The following is a 27,868-nucleotide window of genomic DNA, read 5'->3' as shown; positions in this document are numbered from 1 at the left end:
GGGTTGAGATAAAATTGACCGATTGCCGTGTTAAATTTTTTTAATGGAAGAAGAAAGCAGGGATTAGGCCACACACACAATTAAGAGAATGAAGTCAACATGTAATGCTCTGTGACTGCTCTGGATTAACGTGTGTATTTTTGAATGACAAAGGTACAAGTGAATGATCCCTTGTCTTCTTGACACGTGTATTTGGCGACGGCGCAGCGGATAAGACATGCCTTTGGTGTGGGAGGCTTGGGTTTGATTCCCACTGTGACACATCCACCAATGTGTCTCTGAGCAAGGCACTTAACCCCTAGTTGCTCCAGAGTCGTCCGACCTCTGTTGTATATAGCAATTGTAAGCTGCTTTGGAGAAAAGTGTGAGCTAAATAAATAAATGTAAGTGTATTTGGTCCGTTACCCAGAGTGAGCAGCTTTCTGACCAAAGAGCTGTTAAAGTGTTACGTCTTTGTACATTTTCAAATAATTAAGGTGATTATACTTTTTTCTGCCAGTTAGAACAGTTCTGGTTGTTTCACATTAAAGATAAAAGCATTTTTCCTGTGAGCCTCTAACTGGGTTGAAGTGGGCGGGGCCAGCTGGAAAAAGACGATGTTGCATACTTTGTGCACTTACTAGTTGGTGGGTTGTTTGACGTCAATCAAATCTGATCAAACCACAGCCACACTGCCTCGATCAAGCTAATTAGCTTAGTTTTTGAATGATAAACTCTTCTTAAATAACACCTGCTGGATTTTATTGTTGCCTATTCAGTCGTGCATATATATATATATATATATATATATATATATATACACATATACATATATATACACATACACATACACATACACACACACACACACAGGTGCTTTCAAATGATGAAGCGTATCTGGTTGCAATAGTTCCTACAATTCCTTGCCTTTGTCAGACTTGTCCTCAGTCCCTGATCCCGAGTGGCTTCCGGAGCTGGACTGGCTGCCTGCGGAGGAGGGCGGGGCAAGCAGGCCCCTGAGTTCTTCGTTACCATGGGTGAGATCTCCGCCCTCCGAGCTGTTGAGTGAATCGCTGAGGGCCGAGAGGGATGAGGACGTGCTCTTGGTCTCGCTGAGGGGACTCCTTGAGTTCAGACCTGGACACAAGAGGACAGATAGCGGAAAGTAAGACATCTTTATCATCATTATTGAACTCAATGTTGTGGGGGAAAAAATTGTTCCAGCTCCAACTAAAGAAAATTTAATAACTGAAAACATTGTGGGGCATGCTTGAAAGCAGTTTCAAGAACCCCAACGTTGTTAGGTACATGCATACACACACTGACATACACACAAACAGAATACAAGCAGGCAGCCTCCACAGTCCTGCGCTCTGACTGAGGCCCTGCTGCCAGTCAAATCAAGATGCAGTGTGCTTTTATTGATCCCCTTCACTAAGTCTGCAATTCACTGGGAAGAGAGAGGGAATTAGAAGGGGAGGGGGCGCAAGGGAGGGAGGGGTGAGGAACGTGGGTCATGGCCAAAGGAGCTAAGATGGCGGGAGCATCTCAGGGCACAGCTCAACAAAGGGCATTCACTCAGGAAGTGAGTGAAAAAAAGGGAGAAAGGGCTGCACAGATCCTGAAATGGTTGACTTATCTTTTTAATACAGGCGCACACACACACACACACAAGACTAAAACCTACAGGAATGCAGAGCAATCCAGCAATAGAAGATGTGATTAATTTCCTTCAATCAAATAAATATACCAGGGTCGTTCACAGCACAGTCTTTGCAGAATATTGAATACAGTATTGAACCAACGTGAGGAAGCTTTTATCTCCTCTACTGCAGTATTTAACATACACTTGCCTTCTATTACAATATCCAAAAGGCTAATGGCACAGAATGTAGGCAGCCAGTGGGCCTCGACCTTGAAACACCAACTGAAAAACTTTCAATTTTCTCTCTTACCCAATATTTTCGCCTGCGATCGCCCGGCAACATTCGTGATATAGGAATGGAAATAAAGAAGCTAACTCAGCCTATCTGCCAAAGTATCCAGGGTAGATACCAAAGAATACTGTCACCACCATGATTCACAACCTCCACCCCTACAGAGAAGGTCATCCAACCAACCCTTTCCCCATGTAGAGTCCAGTCTTCGCAGGGGGTCAGTTTGAACTAGACACCTGTTGAGCTCAGCCATCTCATGCCTGGGCGTGTCCACACAGTTGACCAGATAACTAGCCTTAATTTACAGACCATCAGGATTCACTCCAGGCGGTGCTCTATCTCCCATACGCTCTGAAGTATACACACTTAAACAAACAGGGCTGGACCAAGAGAAATTATTAAAATCTCCACATACAGAAGGTAGAATACAGGAGCCACACTCCTGTATATTTCTTCTGTGTTTGGCGGTGGTGTCCATCTTGTGCGAGACTGAGATAAATGCCAAGCCAGGATGAGAGACTTTAAAGATGGCCACAGTGGCATCGTAAACCCAGCTCGTCTCCAAAGGACCCAAGGCCTATTGATTTTTTCCCCTCAGGCACGATAAGGGCCAACCTTCTCAGATAAACAAGGCCACTGTGGCCTCTGAAAGACCCCTCAGCTGTCTGGGCCGGACAATCCCACCCACACACACACAAATACAAACACACATTCAGGAACAGTGAGTAGAGCAAAACGTCGGCAATAAACTGGACAAAGCTGTTTTAGACAAAAACACTCATATCGACCACCAGGGGTTCACACCAGCAGCTTTAAAAGTCCAAAGAAGGTCGACTGGAGGAGGCTTGTTTGTGAAACCCAATTCTACTGCTTGTCTTTCTCTGCGCCCTCTGAACTGAGACAGAGACGTGTGTTTAGGAAGTGTAAATTATTATTACATTGGTTTTGACTTGAAACAGTACATATTTAAACAGTGATGTTTATTGTGTTGGTTCTGTTGTAAAGCACACTAAATTCTGAGATGAAAGCAGAGCTGAAACATTTGTCAGTTAGTTGATATCGGTACAGATTTTGCTACTCGATTAATCATGTCTTTTTTTTTAACAAAATGCCAAAAAACATTTGCACATGAATGTCCTTTTTTTTGGACCACTGGTTGGAGAAAACAAGCTGTTTACATGTGTCAATTCGGTCATCTTAATTTTTTTATAGACCAATTGGTCAACTACACATATAGATAATGATTAGCCGCAGTCCTAAATGAAACACTGACTGTAAGGGAACAACAGTTTGAGCTTCAATCTGAGGGTGTTTACATACCTGTACAAATTAAGCGAACAGCGTAGGAATTGTAACCGTATCGTTGGACTATGTATAAAAAGGCAGCAGTTCTTAAAACTGAAGCTGAAAGTCAGCTCTTTAACCTCAGCCATTGTTTAAATTTAAACCCCATGTGTTGAAGCACAGAGCCAAAACAATAGAAAATGTGTCACTGTCCAAGTACTGCACTGTATTTCTATTCTGAGCTGTGAACAAGAGCCACAATGTGTAAGCTACCACCCACTCTAACATGTGAGAGTAATTTTGAAAATAACTCCATAAATCATTTTTCTACGAGTTGAATCATCTACTTTTCTTCTATCTAGTACATGTTTGAGCACCCGGCACCAACACCTGAAACAAGAACATTACACCCTAGAGCTGAAACAAACAGTCGATTAATCAAAAGTCGAAAACAGCAACAGTTTTGATAATCAATAAATTTTATGTATTTGAGTGTCAGATCTGAGGATTTGCTGTGTGTCTTTGTTATGTAACAGTAATAAATTACATTTGTTAATAAAAAATTTGAAGTCACTGAGGGGTGTTTTTCACTATTAGACAAAGGCTATCCTATTAATTCTGTCACTCAGAACCAGTGGACCACCGTGCATCATCAGGGAGTCTGTACCTGCATGTCCAGTACTAATGTGGTTCTTCATGTCGTTCTCCTCCATGCAGACATAGTCGCAGACGCTGCAGCAGAGAGAGAACATCCACTGCTCCTTGTCCACATGGAGCGACATGTGGCTGACAAACTGCGCGTTCAGCTCCGTCTGGAAATCACACACATGGCAGCTGGACAGAGAACAGAGAGGAAAAGGAAGGAAGATGGTGAGAATAACGAGGGAGGTGGGGGAGGGACAGTCAGCTTTAGTGTTATATTATGTCCGCATAAATTGGTAAGTGGTACAGAATGGATAAATAAGATAATTGAAAATGAAATATTTCCACACTACAGACATGCCGCTATTGAACTCTCCTCATTATTAGCCCCATAAAAGCATTAAAGCAATAGTATGATATTTTAGGAAATACGCTTATTCACTTTCTTGCTGAGAGTTAGATGAGAAGACTGAGAAAACTCCTGTTTGTGTGGTAAGTATGAAGCTACAGCTAGGAGAGAGTTGGTTTTTGCACAGATTAAACAAAATAACGTTTCACATGTTAATTAGTGACACTAAGAGGTGCTGGCAGATGGATTTATTTATTTTTTTACCTTTGGACAGAGCCAGACTGGGTGTTCCCTCCTGCTTCCAGTCTAAGCCATCTCTCTCCTGGCTGTAGCTTCATACTGTATTACTGTATTACTGTCTAACTCTTGTCAAGAAAGTGAATTTCCAGATAAATTATTTACAAAAATAGACAAGTTGAAAAACAAATGAATAAAATAGAGCAGTTGGGGAGAAACAAAAATCAAGAAATATATCTTTGTATAATTAGGCATCAAACAGCAGATACAGATCATTGATTCCAACCTCTGATGTTGGCTCAAGACATCTTAAACAGAGCTGGGGGTTGCGTGTTTTGGTCTGTACTACCTGTAGTAGTAGGGGCAGTTCTTGCGCTCGGCAGAGTCTGCTGTAACGGCACTGACGATCTGCTCAGCGTCGGTGTTGACCAGCTTGACAGAGTGGATGGTCAGATGCTGATTGAGGTTCGCCCTGCACTTGGCTGCGTAAGGACACAGGTGACACTTGTACTTCCTCTCTTCTGCAACAAAATAGACACAGACACAAGACCTCAGGTTACTGTAAATATTACCTCAGATGATATTTCATTAAGTTGCGCTCAGCCTCTGAGCCTTTAAAGCAAGCTTAAACCTAATTACTTAATGCCTAACCTGCCTCACCTTTGCCTGACCCGAGCTGTAATTCTGATTCTGGCGAGTGGAAGAAAAAAAAAAAAACACCTTGTGATGTCTGACAAAATCAGCCTTTCAGTGAGGGACCTGGATATGATGGTGAAAATATGACGCATGTACAGACACAATCTTACCTTATTTGCGAGTACTATAAAATCAAATAAACAAAAAAATCTAATGCAAAACCCCCCACAATCTATCCTTTTATCTCAAAACAAATCTACATAACACATCTTCTCCCTCTAGCTCCCCCTCAAAAGCACACACACACACACACACACACACACACACACACACACACACACACCATTTGCCCCAAGGACATGAAGCCAGGCAACCTTTATGTCGCCGGGGAAACCAAAAAGACCATCACACTGACATATGCCCCTGCTTCTGCTCTCTGTGGTGTGGCCAAGCTGTTCACAGCCAACACTCTCAGATGGTGTGTGTGTGCGTGTCGTGTAGTGTGTGCACGCAAAATGTGAGAGCATGTCCAATTGTGTGGGGGCATTTTGTACACGAGTCTCCATTTGTGCGCCCAGTGATTTAGTCTGCAATCCCAAGTAGGTTGCATTCATTTCTAATCCAGAATTAATTTGGTTTATATAAAATTGTAGAAGCAGGATATTCATTAATTTTTTACCCCCTAAATAAGGGCTGGAAGAGGGATTGCAGACAGTTGTGGGGTAGAATGGATCAATTGAGAGCAAAGAAGGGCCAAGTTTGAAAACAGTGTAATCAGGACACGAGGGAGAGTACAGCCTCATCCTCAGGAAGTCTCCCGTGTCTGTGCGTGTGAGAGAGAAAGTGAAAGAGGGAAACAATCATGGCTGCATCAGAATTACTGGGGAGTGTGTGTGTGTGTGAGAGTGTGAGTGTGTGTGTGTGTGTGTGTGTGTGTAGATAGTCCGTAAGGCATCCCTCTAGCTGGGTAATTAGACGGGCAGTTTTCCCAGTGAGACTAATCATGGTAGTAATCTCTTTAAAGGAAGGGTAATCTAGTCTGGTAAGCCTTATTTATTTACTGTGGGCAGCACAAACACAAGCACACACGCACAAACACAGAATCTATATGTTGACTAAGAGATGCAAATGTACGAGTGAATGTGCGGCGGCGGGCACATACGCTAACAATTTAATTTTGTACGTGTTTATTTACCTGTGTGTAGAGACAGATGTCTAGAAAGAGTCTGCTGTCTACCAAACACCTTGCCACAGATGGGACAGGGGAAGAGCTGCTCATTTAGTCTCCACTGGGCAATCCCGTTTCCCGGCTCATCCTTTTCTGAGTCTGGAACACACACACACACACACACAAATGCAGAAAACCATACTCATCATTCACCGCTGACACAATCAGCCACAGAAGCATCTGCAGGTAGACCAAAGACTTTGAAGTCACGCTGCTATAAATCAAACAAAGTAACTTAGGTTCAGTATGTATTGATGTTGAAAACCGTAACTACCAAACCATAACACACTGCTGTGGTATGTGCTTATGTAACGAGGGTGGTGTTCTTAAAATTATTAGGTCATCTTAATTTTATCTATCTTTTCTCTGAAGTACTGAAGGCATTTTTCGTTTTTTTCAATAGTAGTATGTCTGAACCACTACGACGCTCCAATTATACCAGATTTAACCAGTCAAGCAGCAGGAAGTATACCACACAGGACATGGTCTTGTTTCTTCCATTCATATTTTTTTAAGGAATACTTTGCTTTCCTACCAAGAATTAGATGAAAAGATTGATATTTAATTAAGTTCTGTACTTAAGTACAAATTTGAGGTATTTTCTTTTCATGCCACTTTCTACTTACTCCACTACAAGAGGGAAATATTGTCCCCTACATTTATCTGACAACTTTTATTACTTGTTACTTTACAAATTAAGATTTATACATACAAAACATATGAAGAGTATATCAAAGATGACGCTTTGTTATAAATTAAACTGCCTAACTGACTAACAGCTGAAACGATTAGAACAGAAATTTATTGCCAACTATTTTGATCATAAAACATCATACATTGATCATACATTTAAAAGTCATTTTTCTTTCTGTAAAAAATATTTCAAGATTTGCTGCTTTTCCTTTTAAATTATTCTTATAACTTCAATAGATTTTTAATAATGTTGCGGTTTGGACTGTTGGTTGGACAAAACAAGCAATGCAGAGGTGTCACGAAGAGCTCTGGGAAATTGTGACTGCATTTATTCCTTATTTTCAGAATTTTTACAAACCAAACAACCAATCGATTAACCGGGAAAAAAATAAAATAAAAATCAGCAGATTAATCCATAATGAAAATAATCATAGTGCATTCCGATTCAAGAGTTTAACCTGAGCTGCACCTCAACCACCTACAACAGAAAAATCTTGCTTTTACATAAATGCATTATTAAACTTATAATTATCTAATGTTAACAGTCCCATGTGACATTTTTCTGCATTAAGTACTTTTAATTTTACTAAGTACATGTCCCTGATAATACTTACATAGTTGTACTTAAGCAACATTTTCAATGCAGGACTTTTACTTGCATTATTTCTACAGTGTGGTATTAGTACTTGGTTTTGAATACCTCGTCAGCCACTGGATACCACTCGCGCGTCTGTCCACTATATATGAAGCTGCAGGCAGTTAGCTTAGCTTAGCACAAAGGCTATAAACGAGGGGAATCAGCAGGCTAGCCGAGGCACCAGGAAGTGACTGCGTCTGGCACATGACCCCCAACAAGAGCCAGGCTAGCTGGGTATGTAATACATACATGAAATAAGATGATGTTCTACCCTTTTTATTTACAGTCTATGGTTCTACCCAGCTATAATAATGTCATACAGTATTCTCTTTCTGTGAAGGTGCCCAATCCCTCCTACGGAGATTGTGTGGTTTCCCATGCTAACCCTGCATATATTAAATTCACTGCTTCTGGCCTCCACCTTACTGCACGGACCGGCAGGGACAAATGACACAGACAAGAATTTAAGAGATGACACAAAATATAGATGCAATCCGAGAGTGAAAGACACAATACACTCACATAACAAGAAGTGGAGGGAAATTTTATCTATGGTTAATGAATGGTTCTTCCTTTAAGATTCAGTGTCACAAACCAAAGTATAACATTACATTCACTCATTTGGCTGCTTTAAATCATGGCAACGTATCACATAGCCAAAGACTAGAAGGTAACAGCAGTAGGCTGATCTGTGAAAACGTGCCACAAATCTATTCCTCATTTTTCCTGACATTTCTATTTAGTCTCATTCTCTTCAGTATTCACTGTGGGCTAATTTGCTAACCCACAAGACTGAAACCTGTCTGCTACCATTTGACAGATGCTCCTTGTCTAGCCTGCGGGTGGGATGCAGTGCAAATGCATTCTTAATGTCAACAGCAAGCACTAGTCCTTTGCTCTAAAGCCTGCAGCATACACATATCACTGTAGCTCTCCTTACTGTATGTCAGCCCCGCTCCCTCCCACCCAGCACCCCTCATTCAAAGAAATAAAAAGAACGAGAGTGACTATTTTCAGGTTCTTTGATGGAATCTGAAGAATTGATGTTTCTGCTTTGAATTAAACCTCATTCTTGTGAATAGAGTAATTCACAAGGGTGAAAACATGTAGTACTTTCGCAGATGATGGCAGGATTTCTTTTTTACTAATTGTCTATATTGTTCAGAGAGCATGCTATACAGATTGGCCTTGGTGAAAAACCTTTGTATTGGCAAGGCTTTGGAAAACGGAAAAGGGTTCTTTAAGTTACTCTGAGTTTTATTTTCAGCGTTCATGAAAGGATGGAGAAACTGTGCACCTCTGTTTCTCCTTCTCGCTATAAAGTTTTGATTCTTTGCAGATCAATCAGAAAATCAGTGCATCTAAGAAAAAGGAAACTTTAAGTCACATAATGCACAGTTTATATTCAACAGCAAATTGTGGTAGCTCCAGGTGGTGTGAAACGATATTTTACTGTTGTTGCAATGACTCACAAACCCTGGAGCATTTTTTCTGTATCCGTGTCACATATTTAACCCCCTATTTTGCCCTCTACATACTAACTTGTGAATTAATGTTTATTTGCTTTTATTTGTGTCGCACCATACCTCACGCAACATTTTGGAACTGTGGAAGCAAAATACAGCACATTTGGTTTTGATTCAGGCACACAACATATTTAAATTCTTATTCTTGGTTAGTGTACTTACATATGCCAAGTATCTGTTACATACACAGAGAGTTGAAAGGTATATAGGGACATAAGGGTGCATGTGCACTACCTACAGGCATCTTTTGTAATTTAGGTAATTTATGTACCACAAAAAGATTGTCAGTCAGATCTATAATAGAATTCCAAGAAATACTAAATTGTTCTGAAGGGAATAACGCAACTTTTATAACTTTGAGCACCGAAAGAATAGGAGAGGGAGATACATCAAGTTCAGACTGCATTTGTGTAAGTAATGCTTACTTCTTTTCTTTCTAGGAAATGTAGTTTCCAAGATACAAGCAGTGGACTGTAGACTATGAAATCTTAAACGGTAATTTCTGTATTTTTAAACCTGGGTCCTATTTTCACATATTTTTTGAACCCAGCTGCAGTGGCTGCCACGTATTCCTTCGGGGCAATTGCGCCCGTCAAAATTACTCCCACAAAAAGGGCTTCTTTTTGCCAATGACAGGCTCAGACTGTTATACAAGTTGCCTGACAATTTCATGGAAAGGATCCCTACGAGTAACATGCGGTGACACCTTTTGTTTTTAACAAGAAACAGAAGTCTGGCTCAAGGACAATTCTTACTCTGAAATCTCGTGGGACGCTGGTGGAAACATGAGTCAGAGTTGGAGAGGGGAGTTTGTTTTGTTGGAGTAACGTTAGGAAATAGTCTTCTAATTGTGAACGGAATATCTTTATCTCCTTTTTACTGTGGCTCAGTGATTCGCCACTGTAATACAGGTGAGTGAAGGGTGAATGTGTGATGGTAAATGCATGGAAATGGACCAGTGTAAAGCAACATTTGGTAGGAAAGTAAGGGAATAATCAGCAAACACAGTGTGTATGTTTGTGGTTCCTCACACGGAGTAAAGCCACACAGGTGGCGAAGGTGTCCCAACACTAGACATGTCAAGAAATTTGAGTTACTGCGATTTTGGTGACCCCCTGTGGAATCTGCCTCTTACCATGACAGTTGCTCTGACATCTGACTACGACTGTTCAACCGATTCACACTTCTTTTCCCCGAACTCACTGTCTGTGTACGGCTCATTCTTAGAATCCTAGACCTTCTTACTGAGCTTGTAGCTAAAGCTTAGCACATAAAAGCATTAACTTGTCCTGACTCACAAGTGAGACTAAGGGATAGGCCTGGTCAGGGCAGGGGCTCGAGGCCACGACCCGGCAAACACACTGATGATTAAGCCAATTAGGACCTTGAAGTGGTTAATGGTTTAATTAGTGCTATTAGAGCTGGGGACAGGGAGAAGAAATGGAGGCTTGTGCTAAACTCCAGACGGGGACAAAACAGCAAACTCCAGAGGTCACACAAACTCCTACTCATGTATTCTTTCTTTCTTCCTAAAGGGAAAAGCTCACAATACATAAATAGTTGTTGGGCTCACACATCATTAGCAGCCATAGTCAACACTGTCAAATACATTATTAAAATATCTGCAGTAATGATGTTAACATTTTCCATTTAATACGCAAAAAGTTTCACAGCCACCAATTCTTACTCATCACTCACAAATCTTTTAACAACCAGTAAATTATATGTACCAGTAATACCACAATAAACTTAGTAAAACCTATGAGCCTCTATAATGCCAGGCCCAAAAAGTGTGATGGCTGGGGTAGGAAAGGTGAACTAACAGGAAAGGATGGGAAAGTTCAACTAGGACAGAAAATCTGTGTGGTTAAAGATCTGCTTTCCTCCAGTTATAATTACAAATGCTTACCAATACCTGGAGCAGGGGGGAACTAAACAGGGAGAAAAACAAAATGAAGACAGAAAAGAGGAAAGAAAAGAGGAAAGCAGTACAACTGTAAAAGAGTGAGCAGAAGAGGCTGGATCTGAAGCTTAAAACACACAAGGGAAAGGGGAGGTGGGCTGGGCGAATTAACTTTCAGGACACTCTTGACACCCAGAAGCCAATCAGATTTTCATTAACTGGCAGAGGGACAGGCAAAGCTGGCACAAGCTAATTAACCTCTGGATCTCTCACTGCCAAAGGAACATGGAGGGAAGTTCTTGGATGCCAGGGAAGAGGGGAGGAGAGGGAGACAGGGGATGCCCTGGGCAGAAGCCTTCAGGTTGGGGAAATGCGTGAGAGTGCAGAGAGGCCGGACGGAGCTCTAAATATGAAACAGGGAGAGGGGGTTTGCCAGGAGAGGAGGGTGAGATCATGTGAAATTGGAGGTGGTTAATTGTGATGTGTCCTTGTGGCCGTATACTCAGATTTAAAGGGGTCTTCACGTGTAGTTGGATGTTAAGTAGCTCACCATGCTACAGAGCTTGTGTGCGAATGGGTGAGAGTGAGTGTGTTGTCTGTGTGCAGGGAGGGTCTATAAATGCCAGCACACTGCATGTGTATATTTACATGTGTGTGTATAATGAGCATCTCTGTATAATCTATTAATTCTCCAAAGCTACAGTGAGAGTAACATGAACCCTTGGATACCTGTCTTTAGATACTGTACTATGAATGATGCAGCAGTACTGACCTGCTTTTACCAGCTGCAGATAACTTTTCTTTCCATCAATTAGAGATAATATTTGGGCAAAACGGTAAAACAATGAACATGGACAAACATAAAGACACTGGGGCTGCAACTAATGATTGTTTTTATTAGTGATTGAGTCATTTAGTCAATGAAATGTACAACAGAAAGTGCCATTCACAACTTCTTAGAGCCCAGGACGATGTCTTCAATTAGCTTGTTTTGTCTGACAGACAGTCTAGAACCTAAAGATATTCAATTTACTATCATATCAATAGCAAATATTTACATTTGAGAGGCTGGAACCAGAAAACATTGGTCATGTTGCCTTGAAAAACATGCTTAATGGATTATCACAATAGTTGCCGATTAACTTTCTGTCGACTGACCAATTGATCAAATCTGCTAAACACAGCAGCTGTAAAAGACATAATATGAGCAAAGCCCATCCATCTGCTGCCTGAAACAAAGTCCTAGTGATATGTCCACGTTCCTATACTACTACTCTAGTCATGCTCCTGCGAGTGTGTTTTACATGTGTCTTACCATGAAATGCTGCCCTGGTAGAAGAGCTGGCCTCTGCTGGGGAAGAGCTCTTGGAGCGCGAGTTAAAGGGTGATTGTCTGAAGCACTCGTCCAGAAATGGACTGAAATATGATACATAACACTAACAGTTACATAGCTACTAAATTAAACACATATTCAAACTCTGTGTTGTAAAAATGCAGTGCATCTCCCATCATGAATCTTTGAATAAATAATTCATGTTATGTAAAACTGAGAACAACCTTTCGGAGGCAAAACACTCACCTGTTTATTCCCACCATGTTACTGTCTTTGTGGTTGTTGGATTTGCTGACTTTTTCTAAAAAAACAAAAACAAAATCATGTATAATTCCAGTCAATACCATATAATTTTTATATATTTCTATTTCATATTCTATTTATTCAGTATACTGTCTAAGTCCGACCCCAAAGACGGCTTTTAAACAGACACATATATGATATATATGACCACATGTTAGCTAGTTCTATATTTAGGTCACATGATGACAACTGAGCCATCTCTATGACAAACTTGGTCAATGAAGAAAATGGTTGGAGGCTCCATAAAAGGCTAGTAAGTGGACGTTGAGTTAAGAAAATAGTGTTTCCAAGGTCATGAATGAATTTTCACACTCAATTTATTTTATTAAAATTAATTATAAATAATATTTTAAGTCCTGAGTCCACTGATGGGAACAGATGTAGATGTAACGAGCTGCCTCGATAAATTGCTCTGTTCTTATGGAACAGAGGAACAAACGCTATATGATCCTGATTCCTAAACATTTAACTCAGCTAGTAAAGCACAGGTTCGCCATGCCAGCAGGGGTGTACTGGCCATCTGGACAAGTGGGAGTCTCTATTGCGTCTGCAGACCTGTGGGCCGAAAGTTAGCCCAACAACACCAATATGAAAAGATTTTTAATTTTTTTTAAATAATGTGCATGGCTTGTCAGATCTGGTCGTCTACCCAGATGGCACGTGTGTGTTTGTGTACGGTTGCGCCCTTGTATGTAAATGGAGAAACAAAATATTACTAACACCTTTCAACATTCTATAGTCCAACACAATGCCACTGACTGTGGCCTCAAAAACTGCACAAGAGCTGAATCATCGCCCACTAGCATAATGTCAACAAAAAGTGAAGATTATAAGCTTGAATAGGTTAGGTTTTATTATTTTTATTTGATTACATTGTACAGATCAACTTAATAGACCAGTACCCTGTGTACAATACTATTTAAAGCTGTTGGGCACACAGGAAAAGTCTGTTAAAAGTTTTATCAGGGCAAAAATATTATAATATGTCATGATAGGAATAAATACAAAATGTGTGTCCGACTGGTGATTATCAAACTCATTTCAAACGGGTGTCTAACCTGCAATGCAGAGTTTTCCGCACACATCAGCGCCTGATGGTAATTGACTGGATTGTTTGTCTCTTCTTTTCCCAACTTCTAAAAGCCGACATGGCAATGTGCTGCTCAGATTAATTAATGCAAAGTGATCGTACAATGTGATTGATCAATCACTCACCTGCTGAGCTGGATCAGACCACTCCTGACGATTAACAAGCCTAATATATTTCACAAAAATGTAATAATTTCTCCTGACATTAGTGGAAGCCCTCTATATTACAGGCAAGGCGGGATGCCTTCTCTATAAAATTCTGTGGGAAATCCTACAACCCTTGCTCATGCTTTCCAAAAAGCCTTGATGGCTTTGAGGTTCCTGCAACTTTAGACTCTTGGCAAACGTTCACACCTGTCCTGCTGGCAGGACACCTGTCCTGTAACATATTAAGCAAGTTCTCCATAATCTGTTTACATACACACATTTCTGTTGCATGCACCTGTACTGATACAAGTAGAAAATGGAGGGCACCTCTGTATACCAGAGATCCTGAGTGCTGTTTCAGAGTCACATTAGGTCCAACCATAGACTATATATAAGAAGTGGACGAAGTCATCGTGACGTCACCCATTGGTTTGTGGACTACCGTTTTCAAGCCTCGAGTTTGGCTGATAGGGCACCGCCATGTTGATTTTTTGCAACCAGCGTCACCGGACGTGACCATATTTGGACAAGAAGGTGGCCCCAGCGGCCGTCTGTGGAGCTAGCTAGCTTGCTTAGCTAGGTGCATCTGTAATTCACGTTAACTGTCATTTTAACAGGGCTGACAACTTTGTCTAGCGAACAACAGTCTTTAAACTAAATGTACTCACCAGAGAAAGTGAACATCCAACTCCTAATAAGCTTTTCAACGGCGCTGGTTAACTTTACACAGTGCCGTGGGTACGAGTCACTCTAGCCTGATTGACAGGTCGCCATGGTAACGATTTCTCAATCATAAACAAACCGGCCCTGAAGCATACTCTGCTTTATGGTCTATTTTCCTCTAAATGGGACCATAATTTACTAAATGAACATCATGCTGTATTGAAGAAGACATGAAACTAGCGATTGAGACCATAAACCCATTAGGAAAGTGTTTACTGAGGTAATTATTCAGGTGAGAAGTAGGGTCATTTTACCATTATTTCTATTGGAACTGGACTTCTTTTTGCAACCAGAAGAGTCGCCCCGTGCTGGCCGTTCAATAGAATGACTTCCGCATTGGATTCACGTCTCAGACCGGAAGCTTCCCGCTTGGGTCCAACACTGAAGCCCATCATGAACTGAATACTTGTCCAGTATAACATAGTAGCCATGTCTAGTTGCTCACAGAGTGCTTGAGTCTAAAATACAAATTATTTTAAGGTTTCTAAGAGGTAAGTAAAGCGAGACTTGTAAAATCAGCTAATACCACTACTTGGCTGTCTGATGTGACATGATGGGTTTTCAGTATTCAGTGGTAAAGAGCACTATACAAAATGCCTGAGAATGGAGCCATGTGTGTGAGTTTCAAGGCGATGTACTGAAGTGAATTTCAAAGCTGCAACCATCTCAGTGTTCAGAGCGACCTTGCTACTGATGTGTCTCTGAGGTCCTACTGCTCTGGGTAATTCATATTGATTGCTCATTGTGTGACAGCAGCCCACTCTGTTACAGTCCCCCTCACATTCAAACCCAGTTATAAGGGGCCAGTTGTCGCTGTTGCCAGGCTAGTGATGCCCTGGCCTCCCTGGGTGGGCATACTGTGTACCCCTGGTGCCCTCTCTACCCTCTTTATCCTCTGCCCCCTCCCACCCCACACCTAAACTCCCCACTCCGTCACACTGCTCGCCAAGGACAGAGGTCTCTTTCCACGTTGCCATGGAGATGCCGCACGGGAGAAATGTAAAGAGAGGGAGGGAGGGGAAGTGCAGGGGGAGAGCGTGTGCAGCCAAGTGTGCTTGAGCCGGCATGTCTGAAAACGAGTCAAGGGAGGGAGAGAGGGAGAATGAGAGAAAGGAAGAGAGGGGGGAGGGAAAGGGGGGGGGTGCATTTGTGCAGACACCACTCCCCATGGGGCCTTGTGTGATTGTGTAAAAGGTGTGCATGCAAGACACTGTGGGAAAGAAAGACTGTCAATGTGTGAATTTGTGAATATGGGTGAGCGCAAGAAGAGAGAACAAGGAAAAGGATTTTACATGAGATTGTTTCTCTATATGGCATTTAAGCGCGAGCAATCAGAGGCTGGGTACAGCTGGGGTCACAGCCTAGGACTACAAGCACCCCCACCCACGCGCGCACACACACTCACATGGGTACCTTTTCTCTGGGGGTGATGGTTTCACCTCAAAGCTTTGTCTTAATCTACCAATACAAACAGCTGTATGTTGCTTCAATGTCATATTCATGGCCATAAAGGTAAAAAGCAGGATGTCAGTACATGTCATATAACTTTACTACAGTGCCACCAGAGGATGGAAATGGAAACATGTAGGTTTTATGGTGGTGTATCAAAAACAGTCCAAGGTTTACGCTACGGTGCTACAGGGAAAAAGAAGAAGAGAGAGAGTGTGTGTGTGTGTGTGTGTGTGTGTGTGTGTGTGTGTGTGTGTGTGTGTGTGTGTGTGTGTGTGTGTGTGTGTGTGTGTGTGTGTGTGTGTGTCTTGAAGGAACATACCTGACAATTTGAACAGTAGTTCGGAGGCCATTTTGACCGATATGTCCTGGGAGAAGAGGTCTTTCTGGGGGCGGGCCAACGTCTCGGGTAGGTTACTCAGTGGCTCGCTCTTCTCACTCGCCCCTAAAGTGCTGAAGGCCAGCAGGTGAGAGGCAGGTGGGGTGAGTTCTGCAGGGGGCGGGTCCACCTCCATGGGCTCTGCCTTTACTTTCACCTTCTGGTACTGGGCATCTTTGTTGTTCTCTGCAGCAGAAGATTGAACAAGAGGACAATAACTGGTTAGACTCTGACTGAAGGGATTCACCTCTCACCTCTTATGTAACACGGGTTAAGATTTTGTTTTAATGAGAGAAGTAGGTTACTGTGACCATTTTATGGATATACTCTCACTAACCAGAAAAATAGAAACTTGTGTATATGCATGTATGTGTATATACACAGTATATAACATGTATGTGCATTCAAAGTCTTTTGTAATTTATTTGTAACTTAAAATCAGTTTACAGAGACATAATGGACTGCCGTGAAATGTGTAAGGATCCATACTCTCTTTCACATTACTTTCAATGACTGCAGAAGAGTTTGAACACAAATGATTACACTGTACCTGCATATCTAATAAAGGCTTAATTTGATTTGTTTTCAGATTACACATCAGATGTGTTTATTGTCTTATTCACACAGCAAAACAAAACAATACAAAAACTAAATAAAACACGTTTCACCCGAATGCTACGTAAATCAAGCATCCGGCATACATGTTTAAAGATGCTGTATGAAGGGAATTGAAGCTCAAGTAGGGAAATCCAGTGAGCATGAGGAAACATGAGCATTGCCGTTAAAGCCGAGCTGAGCTGGTTAGCATCTTGCATCGTGTAATTATTAGGGCAGGAGGGCACCGGGAGGTCATACTCTCTCTTAAGGGGAGGGTTCCAGCAGCTCATTTAGGTTCACCGTAGAAAACAGGAAAGACACTAAAAACACTTTAAGTGTTAACTAAGAAACAATGAATCTATGTTTATAATAACTACAGGTATTGGATATACGAGGCCCGTGATTGAAGGCAGGCGATACAACAGCCCAAACGGGTGAAAACAGCTGTTGACTCATTTCTCATACACAAGTTCAAAAGGTGAGGCGAAGAAGGCAGGCTAAAAATAGTCACGAATCTGTTAGGAATGTCCCGAGCCGATTTGCAGAATCAAACACTGACTCTCCCCTCTCTACGGATATTAATCAAAACACTACAGGCTGCCATAAAAAAATATTGAAAACTATTAAAACTTTCAGGCTATATTTTCTTAATGCACAGCTATTCTGTTGTCAGGAATTGGTTCTCTAATGGCCTCTATCGCTAAATTTACTAGATTAAATATAGGCCTGCTTTAGGCTACAGTAAGTATGCAATGTGCAGCTATATCGTGAATGAATAAAATGTAGAAAGAAATTGCACTGGTACATCCCTTAGCATCTGTATATCCAAGGTATCTCATCTTTTGACTGTGGTGATGGCAGGAGGCGGCGTCTCAGTGTGGTGACAAGCAGGAGCAAGACAAAGCCCTGGGGTTGATACAGTGCTGCTGACACGGCGACTCAGCACGATTATGGGATATATGAATTTGGCAGGGCATCGGGAGCAGTGGGAGGGGCTGGGGGAGGTTAGAAGAGCTGGAGAAAGAGTGGGGAGGGAGGGACAGACAAAACAGTAACCCTGTGCTAACCCCGTCACCCCTCCCCTCACATTCTCCACTCCTCTGCTGAAGGAAGCCAGTGCGAGACACCAAGACTGGATCTACAGTACAATTTGCGCACGTGCAAGAGTATGTACTGAATCTGTGTGTATATATACTACTGTGTTTATGTGGATGAATTAAAGTGTGAACTCCCCCTTGCCTCCTCCTCAAGGTCCAGGTGTCTGGTTTAGTGGTACTAGCCAGCATGTGGGGGACACTGACAACCATCAGCCTCACTAATCCCTTAATCAGGTGGCCAGAGTTGGCCAAGAGTAACCTAGGAGAGAGGCTGATAGAGGGGCAAAGCAGAGGAGGGGAGAGAGGGGAGAGAGGGGAGAGACGGGAGGGCGGGGGGGTAGGGGGCACTGCTCTTTAAGGGTCAACCAAGGGACACGCGAGCCTCCATCATTGGATCACCACCCTAAAGACAGAAGCTGAGTGGACTGTCGTGCTGCAAAAACACGCACACAGTTGTACACAAAAACACATCCACATACGAAGGACGCTATATGTGCTTGAGCTCCCAGCGCCTGGACAAAGATGCTTACAAACCCAAAGAGCCATTACAGAGAAATCACATGACACGGAGAGAGAAAAATGTGTGATCACAAACATGCCGACGCCACGCTGAAAGCATCACATCTTGGTAGGCCAGATAAGAAGTCTACCTGTCGCAAAATAACAAAATAAAAATATGGCCCTACTCCCACGATGATAATAGCTGTGGCTTTTTGGCCAGGGTCTTGACCTTATGTTCTGAAGCCATAAAAAGAACCCCTCAGTCTGCCTGTATCCAGCTTGTGTGCGTCTGTAAGTGAGCGAGTGTGCGCATGTGTGTTTGTGTGCCCTGTGTGTCTATGAGTGTATGTCATCCCCTCTGGTGCAGAAGCCTCCTCTGTGATACACCAGCTGCCATTAGAGAACAGAAACAGGTCTAGAAGAGTGTGCGCGTGCGTGTCTACAAAAGTGCCTGTGTCCTTTCTCAATAAATATTAGATTCTGATGCTCAAATTTGTGTGCCAGTTTAACTTAACAAATATAAATAAAAGCGAAGAGGACGTTGACAGAGGAAGCTAAAAAGTGCAAAAAAGTGTGACCAAGCAAGACGGACGTTGGCGAGAGCTTCCTGAAATAAAAGGCTGAAATACAGACGCTGAGTTGGCATTCTCTCTCTTGGACTAGTACGCAATATTGCTATGTCTTGTGTTGTGGCACTTGCTTCATGTAGATGTAGCAGATAAAAGTAATGTAATGTAAATGGAGGTGAATTATACTTTGTAACGGTAAATCACGTGTCCACCAAACCTTACATAATGTTGCTTTAACCAAGTAAAAGGCTGCAAAGTTTTCTTCATCTCCATTTGGTTTGTAACGACACCCATGTTGCACAGTTTTACAATGTGTTTGAATGTGGCTAAGTTTCTATAAATGCACTATACATACCCTTGTTCCCCTTGACGCAGCGCTACTCAAGTTTTGAGTCACAGTGAAAGTGACTGGGGTTTGTGCGATGTTCTGTTTTTAGTGATCAACTTTGACCTCAGGTGTCTATTTGAATCTGCGTGGACATGACAGCCTGTTTCGTTGAGAATATATACACTAGGAAGGTACAGACCCAGGGTAGATTTGTAACTGCACTTAAGACAAAAAAAGTCACATACTATTAGTGACTTAATGCATGCAAAGTCAAAATTTATTGCACCACTGTGATGCATCGACAGCTTTGGAACAAAAACCTGGACAGACAGACAGTGAGAGAGACAGAGGGAGAGGCAAGGAGGAAGGGTAAAGACGGGGGTGGGGGTGGGGGGGGGATTGTCAAGCAGTGCCAGGAAAAGAACACCCGAGGGTAAGAGAGTAAAAAAGAAAGCAGGATGAGAGAGAAGAGCTGAGGAAAGACAGAAGGATGAGGAATGGCTAGAACCTAAATGACAACCTCTCCACCTCTCCTCCCTCCCGTTATCCTAGTCTACCCTTCTCCCTGCTCTGTTATTCCACATCTCTCTAACCCTGCCCCCCATCCCTCTCTCCCTCTCAATCTCTCTATTCTCCTGCTCTCTAGCCGACCTGCTCAGACAGGGGTGAAGAGTTCAGGCGCTTCAAAGGCTGCAGTGTGGAGACTGCATGTCATGTGGGAGCCACAGCAGCCTTGCCTGCAGACTTCACAGACAGCTGCTGCTACAATTGATCCTCGACCAGCTAGCTCTCAGTAGTTCAGCCTTCCAATGGTCGCAAACTGCAGCTTCGTCTGACTCTGGAGCAGCATGCTTGATAAACAGCCCATCAGGAACCAGTCATGGCCCTTATAAAGTGGTCCTAAACAAAAACATCTGGCACAAGCCAGAGCCAATCGATGGCTAGTAAAGCTTTATCATATGAGGTCAAAACAAGAGATTACAACTGATCGCCTCAGTCATTCTAGAAATCACTTCCGCATATAAAACTACCTACCCAGGAAACACATATAGCAAGGAGCAAAAGGAATCATTTCTGTAAATATAACTATAGGCAGTGACAGGAAGCCAGTGAGACAGAAAGATATGGAGGTAGGGAGGGTGGGAGTAAGAGAGGTCAGCGAGCGGCCACACTGAGGGGGCATGATGAGGACACTGTCAGAGCAGTGTAGAGCTTAACAAAGTAAGTGAGTGTACAGTAATACCAGTGTTGTGAATTAGAAAAGTGAACTGCTTACCCAGTCTGCTGTCATAAGCTATATTGAGAAAATAGTGACTCATTTTGTGAGGATAAAGATAGTGATAGAAGGGTAAAGGCTATATATTTATTATATATAAATATATTAATATAATAATATAAATATAAATATATTTATATATAATAGTGCTCCCTTTGTGGTTCATTCCTCATTTTCTCATTGAAGCCGAAGAAATAGAGGCTTTCCATGTTATTTAAACTATTTCTGTCATTTTACTTTAAGATTAAATCATTTTCTCTGACACAGTTGCTGACCAGTGCAACCAGCACGATGATATGTTTTCCTAACCTTTGTGCTTTATGGTCCATGGTGCAAAGGCGGCAGGAGTATTACAATGACATGTAAGCTCCATGCAAACAAGGTAGTGTAAGGCAAGACGTTGTTTTGGTGAAAATTGCCTGTTTTAATATTTTATATATATATATATAGAAAAGTTGTAAAAAGGACCACGTTTCTTTTCAGTGGACTATCTCTGATTTGAAAATTTGGTCATTCTATTATCAACTACAATGGACAAGCGTGGGGTGCACATATGCAGCAATTACATAGTAATGCAAATAAACACATTGTACAACCAGTAGACACGTAAAGAAAAAAGTTGAATGCATTTAATAAGCCTGTCTGCATGGGTCATCCTAAACTGCTTTAATGCTTTAGGAAAGCCTTCCACTTCGGTTGACTAAATCAGCTACCTGATGGCAGCAGCAGATGTACAGTATGTTTTATCTGTATCAAGTGCCATGCCAAAGAGCAGAGCCTACTCCACTGTGGTTACCTTGAGGAAATTGTGCACAACCAACCACGGTGCTGCAAAAAAACAAACGGAAGAAAAACGCACACAAACCTCTGTGCACCTGAACTCAGAATGGTCTGTTACAGCAATGATGGTATTCTGCCACTTTATCCGTTGTATTTTAATTAATGCATTTTAATAGTAAATGAAGTACAGCAGAATTAAAACGGTGAATGTTTGAGTGAAATTTAAAAGTATTAAGTTTGGAGTCTTTTTAGGAGAAAAAAAGCACCACAACACTCTGGAGATTCATGTTACTGTCAGACTATCCGGTTGACAGTGACAGTTTCCACAAAGTAGGAAGACAACATGTGGTGTGTCAGTCAGTTGTAGCTACGACAGTAGAGGCAATCATGTAAAGTCTTTTAAGGAGAAGCCAGGTGGATTTGGCATCCTTTGATGATAAACAGCGTTAATTATCACTCAATCAATCAGCTTTGGCCGCTGCTACAAGAACTGCCAATGCTTCTGGAAATCAGCACCCACTTTCAGGCTTCTTGCTGCATTCAGCTTATTGCTCTGAAGCGCAGAAAAAAAATCAAAACAATACTGTTTCTTATAAATCCACAGGTATCAACTATCACTAGAGTTGGTAGACCAAAGCAGGGATAAACACCAGTTAATATAAAACCTACATTTGAATGGTAATCATAAAAGGGCTCAGACTGAATCTCCAGGTTTCTTTGAACCTGCTGGATGCACAAGTTGTTTTCTATAAAAACAAAAAGAACCTCATAAGCTGAAACCGTTGCTGTCAGTTTGGTTCGATGTCTTTCTGCACCTCACTGGTCGAAATAGCTTAATGCAACTTTTATTAGTAAGGTAACAAGCACTGTAAGGCAAGGCAATTTTATTTGTATAGCACATTTCATACACCAGGGCAAAATGTGCTTTACAGGGTACAAAAGGTAAAAGATTTACTGTAGAGGGGAGAGCGCCTGTAAAATGTTCTCAGAGATGGAAGGCTTGTTCCTAAGGAATGAGTTAAGCAAGTACAGTAAGTGTGATTTCACACCTATAGTGAGGGTGGCTGGATGGTGAGTGGGTGGCACGGCTGTTACCCACACGATGCCAATCTGCCAGGGCACCACCTAGGGCCCCCTACACCCCCTCCCCCTCCCTTCCTGTGACGCCATGTTCCCCCTGCCCTGCAACACCAGTGCCCATCTGCTAGGACACGTTAGCCGCTGGCGCCAGGGACTATTTAGCCCGGCGTAATTAGCCCCCAGACACCAGCAGCTTGGTTTTAAACAGATGTGGGGGAGGTAGCGCTAGAAAGGCAACTCAACACGACCAACCAATGTTTGATAAGGGAGCAAGGTGGGGGGGAGGGGTAGAAAAGAAGAGGAAGTGACCTAGTTAAAGGGATGATGCAACTCATGTTACAGCACAATGGGCAGTAATGATGACAACCCCACTTGCTCTGACTGTCCAATGCCATGGTCGATGAAGGATGAGCAGCAGAAATCTAATTAGGCTGTGTCCATTTGCTGTACGACAAGCAACTAAGAAAATAAGCACTTCTTAACAAATAGAAAAGTTTGAAAAAGCCTAAACTCCCCAATGTGATGTCCCTATTTAAGTATCCTCACTGGGTTATTGTGTTTCGTGGCTGACCTTTAACTGGGGACAGAGAGAGGTTACAGTGTAGATGCCCTTGAACCTCATGACCGTAATCACACGTGACTGTAACGGCATTGACCTTTCCCCGGTTCTCTCCTTTCCTCCTCGCCATCGTTTTTCTCCTTCCCTTCCCCCCAGGGTCATTTGAGGGTCCAGACTCTTGTCAAGGCTGTCACTCTAGACAGCCCTCTCCATCTACCGCCCCCGCTGTTGCCATGGCAATGGACGGCACTGCGCTCCGAGGACTGTGTGAGGGGGCAGCGGGAGCCAGCGAACGGATGAACGCTGCAGCATCTTTCCCTAACCTAGGTCAACCTTGCAGAGCTAGTATAAGTGATGGGAGGGGAAAACAGTGGCCATGCTACTTGAGGACCAAATAAAGTGGCAGGATAACATGAGTGCAGGAATTGGAAAAGGGGATGGGAGAAAGATGAGAGGTGACAGTGATGAAACAAAGAACATAGGTGGGGGCAGTACAGTAGAGGAATTATATACTGCCCACATCATTCTCTGAAGTTCTCTCTCTGATTTATTTCTACATTTCTCAGATTCAGATTTGTTTTTTCAGTTGTTTTAAAGTAGTAATCATGTCATCTTTGTCTTCCTCAAACAGTCACACAAAAGCACACACAGGGAAACGTGACCTGGGGGCAGGCAGTGGAGCAGCACACGTGTAGTACCACAGAGCTCCCAGCCAGCATGAGTCACTCTGAACACCAGTCAACCCAGGGAGAACAATGGCAACCGGTGTGTGAGGTGTCTATCAAGCACGCACACACACACACACACACACACACACACACACACACACACACACAGGATGAAGAGCTGCGAATGGAGCAACGCCCCACTGCGCCACCATCAGACTGCCATTTGCTTTGTGGTTTGTGGATGCATATTTGCACAAGTGTGTCACATTGTAAATTTTATGGATGCACAATTCTAGCATACTAATCATCCAAATGTTGAAACCAGTATGTATTTTTTTCTAAATGAATGGTAGTTTATGAGGCCTGCTAGGTTTTACATTACCTAAAATAAAAAAAATAAAATAAAAAAAAGCCAACTCAGAAAAATGCGTGCAGTATACATGTCTTGAAATTTATTGTTAAATCAAGAAAACATTTTTCTGTTTATCATATATCTAAGTAAGCCAGCTCTGTTGGATACATACTTCAGCAAATTTCATTCTTGACTGCCTGAGAGATGCACTCCAGCAGCCCACAGTGGACAAACACCTGTCCATAACACACTTGAACTGGACCTGGCATTCAGATGCGATTTTGGATGTAGGCTAAATTAAGCAGCGGCTTTAAACTGTATTTAGGAGTGACGCAAAGTGTATAGTAACTGAAAGCAGTACAGTAGCACCCACAGTGCGCTACAAAATAAATAACTAGGTTCGAGTACCTGCCTTAGGATTTGTTACCAAAATTCCTGCTGAGCTCAAACCAGAAGCTGCAAAGGCTAAATTATGCTGCACTGGATGATGTCAGAGTGGTCCATACAGGTTGAAACATGGTGCGTGTCAAATGGAACAAGTTCAATAGAGCGAGTAGACAGATCTTCTGACATTTGATGGCATTGTTTTGAAGAGGGACATCAGAAAAGAAGACTGCACAAAACAAAGCAGATCAGATGCAGTGCTTCTTGTTCACAAGAAGAATTATAAACCACAGATGCATGAAGGGGTACTGTTGAAAGAAAATGAAGGGTCAAGATAAGTTACCTGAATATCATCACTGAGGATACAAAGGCTTAGCAGCCACCATCTGGGGCAGAGGGCTCAGAGAAACAGACTATTTCACCACAGGTACACTTTGGTCACCTTTGAGAAGCCCCCAATTTCAGCTTGGTTAGGTGTGCCATGGTAGAAAACAACAGAACCCTTGACTGTCATAACCGTTGGCCCACAGCTAACCTCCTCCTGAGCTGCTATTGGCTGATCTGAAACTCAAACAGCCAGCCAGCACCACAGATATCAATAACACAAGTGCATGGCCTGTTCTGTCCTAGAAATAGATTTTTTTTTATGTATTCAAGTGTGTTCGAATGGATTGTTTAACACAAACTTATATGCATCCAATTTCAAGACCAAAGTTGTACTGTTCTGCTGAGATGAGTTGTGTGGACTGTTGCATAGGTCAATTTGAGAACAAAGCCGTTTTGAATTTCCCCCTTAGCACAAACATGCCTTCATACATACAGTACGTACACACCATACCTGAAAGCTTAATCAGCAGCTCAGAGGCCACCTTAACGTTGATATCCTGGCTCAGCAAGCTGTTCTTAGACATGGGGCTTCCTTCCCTCGGTTTCAATGGCCCCGGACGCTCTGCGGCTGCTGCAGCTCCCGCTGGCCCGTCCTGGCAGAAAGTCGCAGGGAAACTTGGCTGGACCTGGCTCTGGGACTGGGAGGAGGGTCTAGGGCTCAAGGCTTCCTCCGCTTTGGGCTCTTCCTTCAGGTGGAATGGAGACTTGAGTGTCTCCCTCTGGTTGGCCGCTGCAGCCAGAAAGAAAAGAAGTCGAAGGATTTTAGAAAAAGAATTTAAGGAGAGCAGGATAAACCATGACAAAAATACTGGTTGTGACCAAACGTGAGGTCTGCTGGGTATTTTGAAAGGTGTATGTTAAGTTTCACCCAGCAATAACAAGAGGCCATAGTGAGTGGCAAAAAGATCTCTACCACACATCCTTCCGCTTGTAATGAGTATCAGTCTTAAATGTACTGTAATGTCAAAACAAGGGTCAAGGAAAAAACAAAACAGTGACACCTGAACTTTTGTGTAATATGCAAAAAGGATGTAATCTCAGCATTCCCTGAACATGAATTTTTCTTATGAGTGAAAAATGGAACAACAAAGTGGTCAACAGTGAATTTTCACAGTCCTGTCACTGCAACAGACACCACTGTTGGCGTGCTGTGGGCCAACACAAAGGGTGCAACCTCATGACTGTCCTTCTCTCTTGGTCTTTAGGGCATCCACAATAAATTCCCAATTAATTTCCCTCCTCTTTTCTCCTTCACACTGAACCCTCCCCCTCCACATCCCATTAATGGCTATACACTTTATGCTCAGCTCTATTCTAAGTCTGGTTTCGTCATCCCTCCTCGGCCCCGGACATCGTCTCAATCCTTTTCAGACGTTAAGGACATGAAATAATTCCTGTACTTCTGCAGAGCACGATAGCAATCAGCTGAAGTCTTATCTGCTATCTCTGCAGTGTGTAGCCTAGGTTGTTGAATGAACTGCCACATGGATCCCTCTGCTCTAAAGTCATCTTCAAGAGAAACTGGGCCACATCTAATCCGCCTAAGATGAATAATTAATAATTAGACATGGAGCAACTTCCGATAGCCGCCAAGAAAAGAACAGCGGGGCAAGCGCCTCTCTTTGTGTCTCTCAGCACGTTCCGCTACACTCTGTACTTAAATAAGGTTTACACAGGCTATGGCTTACAACATTGTTGACATTTAAAATGGCTATAAAACACTGAGGGAAGTTGTAGAAATGTGTTTTAAATACATTGTAGTTGTCTGAGCAACGTTACTTGATATCTTCGTTTTTTTCAGTGCAACTATGGGAACCATGAGGAAGGTTAAAGGATACTATTGTCCACTATTGGAACCTGATTTACTACGGGTGAACCATGCCATTTTCCAGAACCAATTACTATCAAGTACTTCATTAAGTGGACTGGCTGTACAGATCTGGATATGTGTAACAGTTACATGAATGCAAATAAAACTCTTAGAGCCTTTTACTGTGTTTGGCGCAACATATATATGGAAGTATATATAAGGAAGTGACAAAGCATAGTTTATTAGAGCAAGTAAAAAGCCTGTAAGATGTGTGTGTGGAACCTCATGTTTTCTGCAATGTTGAAGTGTTTTTGTTTACCACAAGTAAAGATCAATTAGCCAGTATGGATGCAACGGTATCTGCAACTGTGGTGTTGTGATTGAGAGTCAAGAAGCAGAGCCTTGTTGCTATAGCGAAGTTTAAACGGCAGGCCATCATATATGCTGATGATAACCAAATGAGCAACAGAGGTTGCTTTCTATATTTTTCTAATTGTCTTTGTTATGTCCCCTCACATCAGAAATAAGTTTGTAATATGACGCCATTGTAAAAGGAATTGTCATGGATTTTACAAATAGCAAAATGTTTTCCAATGATGTTTGACTGTGGCTGAGTAGGGTACCAACAAACACATCTTATCATCTTGATGTTGATCTTATCATCTTCCCAACCCTTGACCCATCAACAGCTTTCAAACAATCTGCACACCACTATGTCTCACACACACACACACACACACGCGGCATGGATATAAGAGAGGCTATCACTCTTGGGCAGACTGCTGTCCAGTCTCCTCTGGCCCCAGCGGCGATCTGCTCTGCTCCTCACCCTACCGTCTCACCTAACATCTCTAACCGCCACGGGCCTGCCGCCCCCTGCCCGCATCATCAATCTGTGCCGGCTCTAGCCCCTCTGATTAATGATGATCTATGCCGGAGGGATAGAGGGCTCAGGGACAGGATACGGGGCAGGAAAAGGGGACAGGTGCTGGTGTTTTGACCACCC

The 27,868-nt window shown here is 42.5% G+C and overlaps 1 protein-coding gene and 1 long non-coding RNA gene across 2 annotated transcripts in view; one reads left to right on the top strand and one right to left on the bottom strand.

Moving 5' to 3' along the window:
* Window positions 1–27,868, bottom strand: part of znf827 (zinc finger protein 827) — a 55,231-nt gene that overhangs the window by 9,440 nt on the left and 17,923 nt on the right. Inside the window, 8 exon segments of the mRNA XM_046046977.1 lie at window positions 907–1,116; window positions 3,868–4,034; window positions 4,778–4,949; window positions 6,260–6,391; window positions 12,367–12,467; window positions 12,631–12,685; window positions 16,418–16,660; window positions 25,504–25,782. Coding sequence (XP_045902933.1) covers window positions 907–1,116; window positions 3,868–4,034; window positions 4,778–4,949; window positions 6,260–6,391; window positions 12,367–12,467; window positions 12,631–12,685; window positions 16,418–16,660; window positions 25,504–25,782 — 1,359 coding nt within the window.
* LOC123969512 lies at window positions 923–24,040 on the top strand. The gene is made up of 3 exons (XR_006824750.1): window positions 923–1,144; window positions 3,918–4,070; window positions 23,893–24,040. It is a non-coding gene; the product is annotated as an uncharacterized LOC123969512 (long non-coding RNA).

Source organism: Micropterus dolomieu, linkage group LG04 (assembly GCF_021292245.1).
Source record: "Micropterus dolomieu isolate WLL.071019.BEF.003 ecotype Adirondacks linkage group LG04, ASM2129224v1, whole genome shotgun sequence".
Classification (NCBI taxonomy): domain Eukaryota; kingdom Metazoa; phylum Chordata; class Actinopteri; order Centrarchiformes; family Centrarchidae; genus Micropterus; species Micropterus dolomieu.
The sequence above is the reverse complement of the archived record's forward strand: the minus strand, read 5'-3'. Positions and strand labels throughout refer to the sequence as shown.